At 38.2% G+C, this 15,151-nt stretch overlaps 1 protein-coding gene across 3 annotated transcripts in view; it reads left to right on the top strand.

Annotated features, from left to right (window-relative positions):
• The window catches only part of TRHDE (thyrotropin releasing hormone degrading enzyme), a 312,690-nt gene extending 299,313 nt beyond the window's left edge, over window positions 1-13,377 (top strand). For all 3 annotated transcript variants that reach the window (XM_039520544.1, XM_039520543.1, XM_039520542.1), the window contains 4 exons: window positions 2,105-2,272; window positions 2,826-2,966; window positions 8,010-8,091; window positions 10,391-13,377. In XM_039520544.1, the coding sequence (XP_039376478.1) occupies window positions 2,105-2,272; window positions 2,826-2,966; window positions 8,010-8,091; window positions 10,391-10,534 (535 nt within the window). In that variant the 3' untranslated portion in view covers window positions 10,535-13,377. The remainder of the gene's footprint in view (window positions 1-2,104; window positions 2,273-2,825; window positions 2,967-8,009; window positions 8,092-10,390) is intronic.
• Window positions 13,378-15,151: the final 1,774 nt, after the last annotated feature.

The following is a 15,151-nucleotide window of genomic DNA, read 5'->3' as shown; positions in this document are numbered from 1 at the left end:
TTCTGATTTATGTTCATTACTAGTAATTATGGAAATTGACAAGGAGAACTCTATGGCCGGCAGAGTTAAGGACAATAAGAAGGCATTTTTAAGTATATTAGAAACAAAAAGAATCCTGACAATGATATCAGTCCATTACTAGATTGAAAAGGTAGAATTATCAATAATGCAAAAAAGGCAGAATTGTTCAATACAAAAAGTCTATTGTATTTGGGGGAGAAAGATGATGTTGTTATATCATATGGTAACCCTCTCTTTCTGTTCCACACTCAGGAGGATGTAAAACAGCAGCTACTAAAGTTTGACATTTTAAAATCAGCTGGTCTGGATAACTTGTGTCCGAGAGTTTTAAAAGAGCTGACATTTTAAAAGGGTAAATTGATGACCTGGGTAATTATAGGCCTGTCAATCTGACTTCCATCCAAGGCAAGATGATGGAGCTGTTGATATGGGATTTGATTAAGAAAGAATTAAAAGAGGGTAATATAATTAATGCCAGTCAATATGGGTTTATAGAAAAAAAGATGTCGTCATACTATTTTGATACATTTTTTAATGAGATCATAAATTGGGATGATACCGGTAATAGTGTTGATTTAATATACTTAGACTTCTGCAAGGCATCTGGGTACATTTTGATTAAAAAAAACCTAGAATCATATAAAATTGACAGGGCATACTGTAAATGGATTAAAAGCTGGCTAACTGATAGGTCTCAAAGTGTAATTGTAAATGGGCAATCACCATCGAATGAGTATGCTTCTAATGGGTCCCATAGGGATCAGTTCTTGGTCCTGCACTATTTAACATTTTTAGTAATGACCTGCAAGAAAACATAAAATCATGAGTGATAAATTTGCAGATGACACAAAAATTGGGAGAGAGGTAAATACTAAAGAGAACAGGGGTCAGTTGTACAGAGCGATCTGGATCACTTGGTAAACTGGGCGCAAGCAAACAATATGCATTTTAATATGACTAAATGTAAATGTATACATCTAGGAATAAAGAGCGTTGGTCATACTTACAGGGTGGGAGACTCTATCCTAGGAAGCAGTGAGTCTGAGAAAGATTTGGAGGTTGTGGTGGACAATCAGCTGAACATGAGCTCTCAATACAATGCTATGGCCAAAAGGGCTAATACAATCCTTGGATGCATACACAAGTGGACCTGGAGTTGAGGTATAGAGAGGTTATCTTACTGCTGTATTTGGCACTGGTGCGACAGCTGCTGGAATACTGTGTCCAGTTCTGGTCTGTACAATTAAAAAAGGATGTTGGTAAATTAAAGATGGTTCAGAGAAGAGCCACAAGAATGATTAAAGGATTGGAAAACATGCCTTATAGTGATAAACTGAAGGAACTCAATCTACTTAGCTTAACAAAGAGAAGGTTAAGGGGTGGCTTGATCAGTCTGTAAACACTTACATGGGGCAAAAATGCTTAATGATGGTCTCTTCAATCTAGCAGACAAAGGTATCAGATCTGATGCCTGGAAGTTGAAGTTAGACAAATTCAGACCAGCAGTAAGGCACAATTTTTTAACAGTGAAGGCAACTAACCATTGGAACAACTTACCAAGAGCTGTTATAGATTCTCTATCACTGGCAATTTTTAAATAAATCTTGGATGTTTGTCTAAAAAATCTGCTTTACTTCAAACAGGAATGAATTCAGGAAAGTTCTATGGCCTGTTATACACAGGAGAGCTGTCTGGATGATCACATTGGTCCCTTCTGGCTTAGTTATGCACAAATCTGTGTGCTGAGTTAGAAGGCTAATATATGTGCCTTTGTAGTTATATGGTACATTTCCGAGTTAGGAAGACTTTACCTTTACACACCTATCGAGTTGTGATGGATGGGTTGAGGAAAGGAATTCCAGGCATATGCTATGCTATGCTACCAGAAATTTTACCAATTCAATATATGATTTTAGAAGTTATCAGTGAAGGGAAAACTCTGAAGATAAGTGTAATTCACCAAAAGTTCATAATTGTTATACTTTTTTGGAGCTTTACAGAATTAAAGTAGTAATGTCCTATATCCCTTTCCATTACTCTGAATCTCCTTAATAATGCAATGCTCTATGGGTTGCTTTTTTAGAATCCCACTAAATGTCAGAGACGTCGTTTACTGTACAGGAGTTTCACTGATGGATGAAGATGTATGGGAGTTCATTTGGATGAAATTCCATTCTACCACAGCGGTATCTGAGAAGAAAATATTATTAGAAGCCTTAACTTGCAGTGATGATAGAAACTTGTTAAACAGGTAGAACTATTTATGTGTTTCAGATTCTTTGTCACTGATAACTGTTGCAGTAATGATATTCCCCATCTCAATATTTATCTGTAAATGAGAGAGCCTGTAGTTAGAATGTCACATGGTTTTGTATCGAGACCCTTGCAAATGCATGAATTTTTCATGATTTCACTTCTAAACCATAAATAGGGCCAGGTTCACTTAGCCAACTTTTTGATCAACATGGTCTCAGTGTAGAGTTCATAAAGATATATGCAGTCAAGAGCATTTCACATGATCTCAGCTTTCATTGAAAATATTCCACGCACCTGCAATTATGCTTAAATAAATATCTTCCTACTTCTAGAGAACTCACAATCCAGATGCAGGACTGAAGGGTTTTTTTTATTAAAAAGTATTGTGATCTTTGGAATCTCACAAATAAAAATCAGAGTTCTCCTGGCAATTTAAATAAATCTTTTAGCAATCTCTGGTCTTTGCTGTTTCATTGTTAGATGACAAGCTTTATGGCTCTTATTGGCAAAAACTAAACAGTTTTTTTTCCCTCGACTCAATCCTAAAGGCTTCTGAACCTGTCTCTCAATTCAGAAGTTGTCCTGGATCAAGATGCAATTGATGTCATAATCCACGTAGCTCGAAATCCACATGGCAGGGATCTTGCTTGGAAGTTTTTCAGAGAAAAATGGAAAATACTAAATGCCAGGTAGAGATAATAGTTATTTGTAGTGTCTTATTTTCTATATCTCTCTAGATATTTTAACTACCCATTTCTATGTCTAATCCACTCTCTTTCTGTTCATATATAGCTCTATCTGTCGATCTATCTATCTAATGCAAAGATGTGTGTATAAAATATATGTTATATAGACATAAAGCTATTCATAGATGTATTTATCTATGTATATCATCTATATATTTGTCCATTACTGTATTGTCTTTTTGATATGTGCTGTATGTCAAATCCAACAGTCCTGTTCTTACTTAGACAAAAAACCTCCCAGTGAGAGTTTTGCCTGAGTTAGATCTGATTGAAAAATCTGCTTTAGAACATGGGAGCAGGACAGTGGAGAGAATCTTTTTGAAATGCCCCAATTTTTATGGAATGGAGGGGTGTTGAGTACAATGGGACATCTTTCACCTTTCAGTCCCTCCAACTTTATGGTAACTTTAGACACAATCTTCACTCAGTTGAAGGGCCAGCCTTTTGGATTAAGGTATACCTGGCCAAGTGGGAGGGGGAAACCTTTGGAAAGCCACTCTCTGTGGTGTGCTGTGCCCCATAGCTGCAACTGTTTCCCTGTGTAATATAATTTGGACTCTTGCAACATTACTCAGAATCCCCATCCATGCTCTTAAAACTCACCTGAGGGGGATTTTGATCTAGATGCAGGTAGGGAACTAGTTGGAGATATTTTTGGTTCTTTTTGGATGTCTCCAAAACCATCAGGATTTCACTGCAGATAACTGGACATAACCAGGTTAAGAGAGCCCACACCTCATGTCTGCTCCATGGACAGTCAAACTCGCCATAACCACCACCATAGCGATAGGAAGATTTGTTGGAAACATCGTATTTGTGAATCTTTCTCAAAGAGTGTAGAATTTGGCCTTATGTTTGCTTTGGTTAGGATTTTGGGGGCTAGCAGATTTTATAGGAGTTCAGTTCAGCTAGGAAAATTGGCTTTGAGCAGAAATTTGGTTTTGGAGGTTTTAGTCCAGGAGCAAACTTTTTAAAACAAAGTCCCCCAATCCAATTTTTTCCTATGGGACCCACCAGCATGGTATCCTTGTGCCTTACAAGCAGTAAGGAACTTAGCCTCACAATACACCTGTGCGGTTGGGAACTTCATTATCTCCCTTTTGATGGGGAAATACTGTGCTGGTCCCCAAATACAAATTAGGACTTGTCTACACAAATATTTAGTTTGCGGCAAGTTGGGGCATGAATCTACCTTGTACTATCCTGGCACACTCAGTTCATTAATGCACTTTGATCTAGTCCTCTTTGAAACAGGACCAGATGAAAGCATTTAAGTGAACTGTTTAATGTATGTCAGCAGGGTGCACATGGACAGAGTGTGGCAGGCTAGTGCAGGGTAGATTCACTAGAGTAATATATAGAGCTCTTATTGCATAATCCTGACAGACTGAAATGACTCCAACATGTCATGGATATAAATTTTGTAACAGGCAATTAAAACTTTCCCTGAAAGTCGTTTAAAGCATCATAAAAAAATATGCAGTGAAACACCCAAGATCTGACACTGACTGAGGAATGTATGACAGTGATCTTAAATTTTTGTGGTACTAGGACCTTTTGAAAATGTGAGTTCAGTTGCACAATCGGTTGTGCAACATTTCATTGCAGACATTTAATCAAGGCAACATACTGTCCCAGGATACCTTTTTTCACAATGTTTATTATGTCATTACTAGATATGTCATTTTATTAAATATTTTTATCCTCTCTATGGTATTTCCCATTGAATTTATTATGAAATACTTAACAGTTTGATACAGTAATATGTGGTATCTGAGGACAATTAAATGATGCTAAAACTCCATTTTCTATGACTGTGCAATACTGTGTATCATTTGGATCAAACAATAGCACCAAAATAGTATTCTTTCATGACATTTAAAAGTATATTTATCTCACCCCTCAACCAATGAGTAAAATTGTGAAAAGTGCTTAAATCCTATTTTCAAAAGCGATGCAGGTATTGAGGAACCTAACCTAAGTCTGACTACAAATTAAAGGGGATTAGGCCTGTAAATTCCCAGTTCACTTTAGAAAATGGGACGCAGGATCTTTAGACAGTTTTGAAAATTTTATCCAATGTCTGAAAATAGCAATCCTACGTTCCTTACTATGGGACTGATTCTTCTCTGCCCTCTGATTTCATTTGCATCTGTCCAAAGTAGGTGAGAAATACTACTACACAAACCCGGTAGTATTATACACGCACTTTGCACAGGTGAAATAGTTAGAAAAGTTGCAAGGTATTAGAAAATCAGGCCCTGTAAATAAAGGAGCAGGAGAAGACTCCCACCATTCCTAGATGAACTGCTTCTGCGAGGCAGAAACACTCGTTTGCTGGTTCTGTAATGCCATTACTGTTTTCTGTGACAGTTTGTCAAGGTCAGTAGTTGAAAGAGGAAGTTCTTTTCCACAGTAAACAGTGCAGTAATTCAAGGAAAAAATAAATTTTACTACTTGTTTACACTGTGGAAACAGTGCAGGCTGCTTGAAAAATAAAATCCCTGCACTCTTTTCATGAGGTTGCTTCTGTGAAGTGGACTAGTAACCTTGTCAAGAGGCCCCATCAAGAGGTGCTTCCAGTTTTCCAAACAATCAATTATGGGGCTGAGTTGCAAAGGTAACAATAGAGTGCTTTGTTTGAAAGCCTAAACATGCATAAAAGATCATGAAATCCATATGTCTTCCCACATGAAACATTTGCATCTGGATATCTGTGTATATAAGTGTGACTGAAGCTTTGGAAAAAGAAATGTGCTTGCTTGAAATATCCATGAATAATTCGGTTATTAGTGAACAGGGAGTAGGAATTTTGATATCTGCAACACTGTTCCTTACACAGAAGTTCCAGGTAATAAGCAAAGGAATTTACCCCTCAAAAATAGAAACTTTTCCAACACAGCAAGTTCTTTTTCAGGGTTTTACATTTATTTAAATAGAGCTTTCTTTTTTTTTAAAGACTCTCTGGCTTTCACTACCTACAAGGTTAAGAGTAATTAATTTTAGTATAAGGCTGATATAAACAGAAAAGAAGCCTGTGGTTGTACTAGAACTTTTCAATTTGAAGTTTGAGTTGGTTCTCCAAATCTGTTTGGAGAAAGCAAATGTGTGAGCCCAGTTCTGCCGTCAGATAATCCCAAATGTGTGCACATATGTGAGGTCAGATTTGGGGTCTATATTTTAAACACAATTATGTTCAGATGGAGGTAGGTAAATTAAGTGGTGTTTTAAGGATTAGTTCACTGTAGTTTTCATCAGATGACTGTTGCTATGTTGAATGATGCCAGTCCTGATAAAATACTGCTTGGCTACTCTTAGAATGAAACTTCACATCACAGAGATTTAAAGAGATTCTTCCATGTGTAATGCAAAAACCCAGGAGCCATCCTTTTACTTGGTTTATCTTTAGCCTAACGGATGTTGTCAAGGTTCCTTCCCCACTCTGATCTCTAGGGTACAGATGTGGGGACCCGCATGAAAGCCCCCTAAGCTTATTTCTACCAGCTTAGGTTAAACCTGGTACGCTGCCACCACCAAGTGATTTAACAAGAAACAGGGAAAGGACCACTTGGAGTTTCTCTTCCCCCAAAATATCCCCCCAAGCTCTTACACTCCCTTTCCTGCGGAGGCTTGAGAATAATATCCTAACCAATTGGTTACAAAGTCATCAAAGACCCAACCCCCTGGGTCTTTGAACAATGGAAAAATCAGTCAGGTTCTTAAAAGAAGGATTTTATTGAAAAGAAAATGTAAAAATCATCTCTGTAAATTCAGGATGGAAAATAACTTTACAGGGTAATCAGATTCAAAGAGCCTAGAGGAACCCCCTCTAGCCTTAGTTTCAAAGTTACAACAAAACTGGGATAAACCTCCGTCTAACAAAGGTAAAATTCACAAGTTGAGGAAACAAAGATAAACTAATACGCCTTGCCTGGCTGTTACTTGCAAGTTTGAAATATGAGAGACTTGTTCTGAAAGATTTGGAGAACATGGATTGATGTCCGGTCCCTCTTAGTCCCAAGAGCGAACACCACCAAAAACAAAGAGCACAAACAAAAGCCTTCCACCGCCCAAAGATTTGAAAGTATCTTGTCCCCTTATTGGTCCTTTGGGTCAGGTGTCAGCCAGGTTACATGAGCTTCTTAACCTTTTACAGGTAAAAGGATTTTGGTGTCTCGGGCCAGGAGGGATTTTATAGTATTGTATACAGGAGAGTTGTTACCCTTCCCTTTATAGTTATGACAGATTTAGACTGAGGTTTTTTTAATTGGGTACACTAGAATTTTCAGACAAGCAGTGGAATGAGTGGTGTTTTAATAACCGCTTTCAAAGTAAGTGAATGTGGAATAGCACAGTTCAGTGAAGTACAGTATATTCAGCAGCAATAGCAAGACACAAATTTGGCTCAGACACCCAGCATCCAACGCATCATATTTTCATTGGCTGGTTACCTCTTTTGCAGGGCTATACAGGGAAGTTAATTTAGATTAAGGTAAATTGAGAATTTAAAGTGAAATAACTATTGCTGATTAACTCCGTCTAGGGACACTCTTATTCTGGAATAAGAGCATCCACAGAGAGCTAATCAGGAATAATTAGTCTGCTTTAAATTCACACGCTATTTTATACCAGATTAACTTTCATCTTTAAGCAATCCTTTAAGTACTGGAAGGAGAACACCAGATTCAGCTCATTTATGTAACGACTACTAGTTATGCAGATGAGATGGGTAAGGAAAAATGGAAAAGAACACAAAACTAAAAAAAAAGTATGTTTTAAGGCTTCAGCTGCAAAGATGCCACATGCCGTTTCCCTAGACTGGCTATTCTTCTGCTTCTTGGCTTTGCAGTCTCTATGGACCAGTAGTTAGCATAACTGAATTTTGAACTGGCTATAGTCCTTGAATAGAAATCTGTGTAATCAAATACTTTCATTCGGTTGATATACTTACACTAATTTGATATGTGTGTTTTTCTGCCCTTGAAGATATGGAGAAGCATTATTTATGAATTCCAAACTTATCAGTGGAGTCACAGAATTCCTTAATACTGAAGAAGAACTAAATGAGGTAAATCTTACATGCATCTCAGTGCTTGAACTTGTTTTTGTCTTAATTTTTTTTAACCTTTTAAGTCTTGGGGTCTTAACTTTAAATCTTGCAGTAGCACCAAGATGAAAGCAGATGCACAGATCATAGGGGCTGAAAAATCTTTCTGCTCTATGGGAACTGACAGTGGCTTAGGGAGGTTATGAGTTACTTTGGGGTTCTCTCACTCAGTATGACCAGGCCTTAATGCTGAAGCCACCACTTATATATTAGATTAATAGATTATGAGGGTTGGAAGGGACCTCAGGAGATCATCTAGTCCAACCCCCTGCTCATAGTAGGACCAATCCTCAAATGGCCCTCTCAAGGATTAAGTTCACAACCCTGGGTTTAGCAAGCCAGTGCTCAAATCACTGAGCTATCCCTCACCACACTGTGTATTCCTGTTCTATTGCCCTCCCTACAGTCTGTGGCTGTGGAACCAAGCATGTGACTTTAAACTGGGATTTTTAGCATTTCTGAAATATTATAGGACTATAAGGTTATATGTGAACTATTTCTCAGTTCTCTGACTTTGGGACAGGTGATCATGGCTCAGATTCTGCACTAGGACTAGAACAGTATTGCAGTACTAGGTGGGCTGTGCTGCTAGATGTGCCAGCCATTGGTCAAGATGTTAAACACTGGCCTCTTGTATCCCTTTTAGGTAGATGCTGTAGAGAAAGTTAAAAGCTCCATATTGTGTGATAAGAGTAGCGGACAATGTCAGTGTTCTGTCTCCCGTTCCTTCACCATCAATACTTCAAGTACTGGGGGAGATAGCTGTTAACCATGGCATTCTGGCCAGATTCTACTTCAGTTATTATATACATCTGCCTAAATTAGCCCGATCTTTCAATTGAATGTATCCTTCACCTGCCTGTCTGAGGTTGTGTGGTAGTTTTGTGGGGAGCTTAGCAGCTGCCAAGTATCATGGATTAAATGATTCGTACACAATGAAGTCATGGCTAACCAAAGGCTAGGCTGTACTCTTCTGAGCACTCCAGTTTTGACAAACTCAGAACTCAAGGAATAGCCCCAGCTGGCTTCCCCAAGGCCATCCATTTGGGAGTGATATACCAGCCTGTTGTCAATATCAAGACAGCATGCAAGGGCATGCTGCACTATGGGTTCTCACCTCCATAACATTGGTAGGCTGCTCCATTTCCCCTGAGACAAGCTGGCCATGAAAGTATATCAGTAAAAAGGAGTACAAATATAGGATCTGCTCCTAAAAGATGCAGAGCACCTCCTCTGAGGTGTTAAGCACCCTCCGTAAGTTCTGTTAATGCTAGTGGGAACTGAAGTTGTTGAGCGCCTCAGGACCAGACCCTTTAGCTTTAAACAAATGCATAAAATTCTATAATCTAAGGTCAAGTTTCAATAAATGCACGGAATGTAGCCTCACCAGGAGAGAAACTTTTCCCAATTATTAACACCCTCTCCTAAAAATCAACAATTTGACATATGAGGTTACCACCAACATGCAGTGCAGGTCACCCTACCACATCTTTGTCTAAATCTAATATTAATCCAAAGCGAATCAGTGCCATTACCAAAGCAACTGAAATTCTGATGCCACATCTACTGTATCCCAAATCTGACTGTCATACAAGTCAGAGCTAATACCCTTTCTGTTTGCTGACCAAAACCAAAGTTTCCCTGTAACAGAATCTTTTTCAGTAGTCCAAAATCTGAGAATAATTAGCAACATACTGTTTTTGATAGGTTCTTCACACTGTAGCTATGGTCAGTAACTTCTTAAATTGATCCACTCTCCTCTAAACAATCAATCTATACAGCAGTAACATAAGTAGTTCTGCAAGGCTAAGTTAAACATCCATTATAATGTTTAATTAAATCAACCCTCTTTAGAGGCAGCAGGGCTGTTTCAGTTTGACTTTTGCTTATAAAGCTGAACTGGGAGCATTTCCAACACTCCCAATTTAGTTTCTTAAGTAGGAGTAAAACTTCAAAGCAGACCAGCTGTCTGCAAAGTGTAGCAGCTGGGCTACAAGAGAGAACGAGGAGATGATATTAATGTGATCCGGCATTGACATGTCAATATCTTACAGTGCAATTTGAAGCAAACACATCACACCTAATTGACACAGTCTGCTGTCTTATTGCATTTTGCAATAAATCTCTCTACATGATATTACATTTACTTCAGCAGTGATCGTAGAGTTTTGTCCTAAATATCTGACTTGTTTACATGCATTGAAAAGACTTCTTCACTTCAGTTCAATTTTAAATTGTTGATTTTAAATTGTATTTCCAGCTGAAGAATTTTATAAAGAGCTACAAAGAAGGATCTGCCTCCTCTTTCTCTCGAGCTGTGGAAACAGTGGAAGCCAATGTACGGTGGCAAATGCTTTATAAAGAAGAACTATTCCAGTGGCTAAGAAAATCCCTGACACACTAATCTCTGTTTCTAAGTAACCATTTAATGGGAAGTTGTGGAAGAGGAGGTGCAATATGTGAAAATCTGAGCGCGTTTGACATTGAAATGGTGAAGACAAGATCAGAATTGCAGGGAGTTTTCTTGCACTGGGCTCTGATTAAAACTGTAAAGGAACTCTTGCAAGAAGAGGTGGTCATGAATGCTTGTGAAATCCAGTCCTCAGTGTACATGACCAAACCTGATATTAAGTGGTGCATGTAAATGTTACCGTCAGTTTGAAAAAACTTCAAAGAGTATTTTGTGCATGGTTGTATGGTCCCTGCCTGTATTCTAGCATGCTTACTTATAATGACCAAGTTTTGTATGTGAATTCCTGTTACATCAAAGATGGGCATTATGCAAAAGCACAAAGACTATCTATGACAATCAGTGTTGCAATGAACAGAAGTAATGGAAAAAAGGAGAGGAAAGATTGTAGGGCTCCAAACACAGGGGTGGCGTGAGATGTAAAGTCATCCTTACATGAATGATGCCAATCATTTCAGCACTCAGATTGTCTCTTAATGATTATAGGGATGCCAACTCATTTTTGAGTTGCCAGTTGTTATATATGCAGTCTCCCCATTTCCGTATTTAAATAAAGTGTACATACATTGAGAGACACCACTCACCTAGTACACTGTAATTTCATAAACTAATTATATTCACTGCAGATCAGTGAAAAAAAACATTTTAAAGCTCTAATCAAAAATGTATACAATGTTTATGATGAGAACTTTGCATAGCTGCTTGGACACACTTGGACAAAATCCATAAACCACCTCCTCTGAGTGATTTTATGAGGCAGTGGTATTCTGGATGTGCTACTCAATCTGTGTAGTAATTACACAGCTGCTAATGCACAACTATCATAAATACTCATCAAACTGAAATGGATATAGGCAAAAGTGGAGAATAACCTGGATCCGTGAACACAAAATTAACCAATAAAGCTATCTTGCACGTGGAAGGCCAGCCTCTGTGATGATCTAATATAAAAGACAAATAACCTAGATACTCCATGATTGTGTCAGCATTTGAGTGATATTTTCACTCAAATACGCTCTTATCATTTTTGCCAACTCTTTTTTTAACGTTAAATACGGATATATATTTGTAATGGCTACTGTTAAGAAAACTCTTCTACTTCTATTTCCCTTTTCCTGTGATTCATATAAAGTATTCCAGAATTCTAAACATGAATACGAGTTTTTTTCCTCACAATCCTACAGTTTACTGAATTTGCTAGTGTTTAATGACATTCTGCACCATTGGTGGCATCTATTGGGAATGAAAACAGATGTTCTCATCTTAGGCCCAAAAAGTCTCCCATGCTGTGCAGCGTGGAGAAGAGCAGAACCACAGAAAGATCACAGGAAGTGGGTTGTGGTAGTTCAGAGGTGGGGATAGACATAGTATTTCTGCCCCTGCCATTTAACTGTTTCTGGCCCTTCTGCAACATGAGAGGTCAGCTCTGTACAACTGGGGAAACGTGGCCACCCAATGTCGGGAACACTTTACACAGCAGTTCAACTCACAAAGTGCAGCATAGCAGTAGTAACTCATCCTCAACCAGTTTTTCACAGATGGGTCACAAGTGGGCACTGTGCGAGGAACCAGCCAATATCAGCATATTGAACTGGCAGACTGGAGTCATTACAGTGGTGTAAGGGGAGAAGAGACTCTCTAATATAGCCTCTTTTTCCTGTGGAACTCTGATCCTCAAGAGCTGATAGCCACATCCCCTGAGTATCCTTCTCTACTACTAACTGTACTAACATGAGTTAATGCAGCAGAACAGCACCAGCCCAGGAGCAACAGATCTCTACCCTCTCCTTCTGTGTCAAATGTGACCTTACAAAAGAAGAGGGAGTCTTCTGCTCCTGATAAGCCCTATACATTTTGTGTTGAAGTATTAACGAGCTTCTGCTTTCCTCCCAGAGACATTTTCATGTCTGTAGAGTGAAATACTCTGTATGTATCTTTTACCTACCTCACAGGGATGTTGTGAGGCTTACTTAATGTTAGTCTAGCACTTCAGTATCCTCTGAGGGAAGGCACTTAAAAGTGCAAAGAGTTGTTGTTATGTGGTTGGCCAGATAGCCTCAACACCAGTATGTAACTGCACTTTTAAAATTTGATGACAAAATACCATGTAGATCTGTCATATCAAAACAAAGTCAGAATATGCATACCAGAGCCCTTGGCAAGTCCCCTCAAACCTTTGCTGGTCAAAGAGACTACAGGAAGCTAAATGCTTAAACATGGGCTTGGAAATTTCAGTAAAAAGATGTCCTTTTGTTGTTGTGCACAATGATCTGAATAGCTCAGATTGCATTCTGCCATCTCATTGGTCACTTGGTTGTCACTACAGTTTGAACTTGGGACGTTTGGGACACATGTAGAAGTTTCTGACCTTTCCAATGATAATGGGCTAATATAAAGAACAGCCTGACACATTACAGAGTAGCGATTTGCTTTTAGTCATGTGAATTCCAGAGTGCAGAGCAGTTTTCATTATTGCATTTTTAGAAATAGAATTCTAATGGTTTTTAGTCTTTTCTAGTAAGTTACACTAATGCTGGGTGCAAGTCTAACATTTTAGTTGCTGTATTTAATATTTTAGTGGTATTGAGAGACTGGTCTACCACAAATATCAAGCCCTAGCTATTTGTACTGTACATACCAATTGTTGTATTGCATATAATTATTGTATTATAGTGATGTCATATTACTGCTAAAGTTAAGGTCGAGTTGGCCCTTTCCATTATAAATCCCTAATGTTTATTTTTTTAATATTTTGTATTTTGCTGTTTTACATTGAATCAGGCTTAAATTTAAATGGCTTAAATCAAATAAAACTATAGCTGTTTTCTACAGTACTCAGAAACCCTGCATCTAGGTATGTCTTCAGATTCTTTTCTTTATAAGTTCCAGACAGTGATGTATTAAAGAGCAGCTGATACCTCATGGAAAGCCTTACAAACATTCTTCTTAGGAAAAAAAACTGTTTATCTCGTTAATTTTTCCCCTTTGTTCCCCTGTCCATAACTAGAGATGGGTCTTAGCTCCCAAATTTGGATTGTGATCCAGATTTTGAACATTCTAAACGTCAATGCACGTTTTTTGTTTGTTTCATTCAAATGCAGGTTTTTTTGTTTGATCCATTGTAGCGAGAAGGAATAAACTGCAACATTTGGAATTATAATGCAGTTTGGGTTCTGAACTCCCCCAAAGCACCAGGGGTGTTTTGATATTGCAATTTAGGCCCACCTCTACCCTTAACATTTGTATGAACTCAGAATCATGATCTTTATTCCTCTTCTATAGCCAGTGTTTATTCCTTACTGGATAATGTAGGGGAAAATCGACAGTAGACACAAATAGGTGCAACTCCATGGTAATACGATAATTTATTGTATTTGTATAATACCCTCAGGCAGAAAATCTGATGGTTCCTTGATGCCAGTAGAGCTAACCCAGCTTATATCAGTAGTGAATTTGGCCCATAATAGTTGGTGGTATCATAACCATTAACATAGCTGCTAATGATGACTAGACTAGAATTATATGAATATTTTCTTAAACCAAGTTTTACTCGTGTTTTTGTTGGATGTATATGAACATTAGCTTTGTATGATATATTTCATTAACTAGGGCCAGGTACACCTGAAACCTTGTGATCCTTTCAGTGCTACGGTATGAATTCTAATCCTATAACGGAAGTTGAAGGTGGATTTTGTGTAGATTTGGGGTTGTGAGTATTTCACACAGTTCTAAATGTCACACAGAATTGTGACCACCATTGGTGCCGATAAACTCTTTCACAACAAAGATCCCGATTCATCCAATTAACTCTTTAGTAATAAAGAATAAAAGAGAAATAACTATATAGACATATTTACTAAATCTATTATATACATGAGTCCTACAGACAAGTTTCCCATAAGGTGTCAGCAGCTCTATTTATTTTTCGTAGACTATTGCAGGTAGGAAGAGCAACATTTTCAAACATGGGTGCCAATATTTTAAACACCTAAATATAAGGGGCTTTATTTTTCAGACCTGCTGATCAGTAACTATTCCCATTGAAATCAAAATGTGGTGAGCAGAGCTCATCGAAAAATTCAAGATTTTCCATGAGAGAAAAGGAACACATTTTTCAGAATTGGTTTTCAACCACCTCTAGTGGCGAATGCTCAGCATATCTCAGTATTGGCCCAGACTATTGCTTATGGCCACACATCTCACAGTGCAAGTTATGAGCATGAGGGAGTATAGGAAGTGTTCTCCTGAGCTGGTTGGACACCAGGCCGTTCTCCAAGCATTAAGTTAGAGCAGTCTGAGGGCTGATTTAACTTCCATCTACTGCCAATAGCCCTAAAGGTCAGTAAGCAATTGAGAATCACCAGGATGCAAGGAAGCGTCAGCCAAGCTCTTTACACTGTCAACCAGGAGGAGGTTGTCATAAGAACCCCTATGCCAGTTGCATATCACTGGAAGATCTTCTTAAACTAAAATGATGGCTGGAAGTTGACTAATTCAGATTGGAAATACAGTGTAAATGTTCTAATCAACCATTGGAACAATTTGCCAGAG

This window comes from Mauremys reevesii, linkage group 1 (genome assembly GCF_016161935.1).
Source record: "Mauremys reevesii isolate NIE-2019 linkage group 1, ASM1616193v1, whole genome shotgun sequence".
NCBI lineage: Eukaryota > Metazoa > Chordata > Testudines > Geoemydidae > Mauremys > Mauremys reevesii.
Note: the sequence above shows the minus strand (reverse complement) of the source record. Positions and strands in the feature narration are given on the sequence as shown.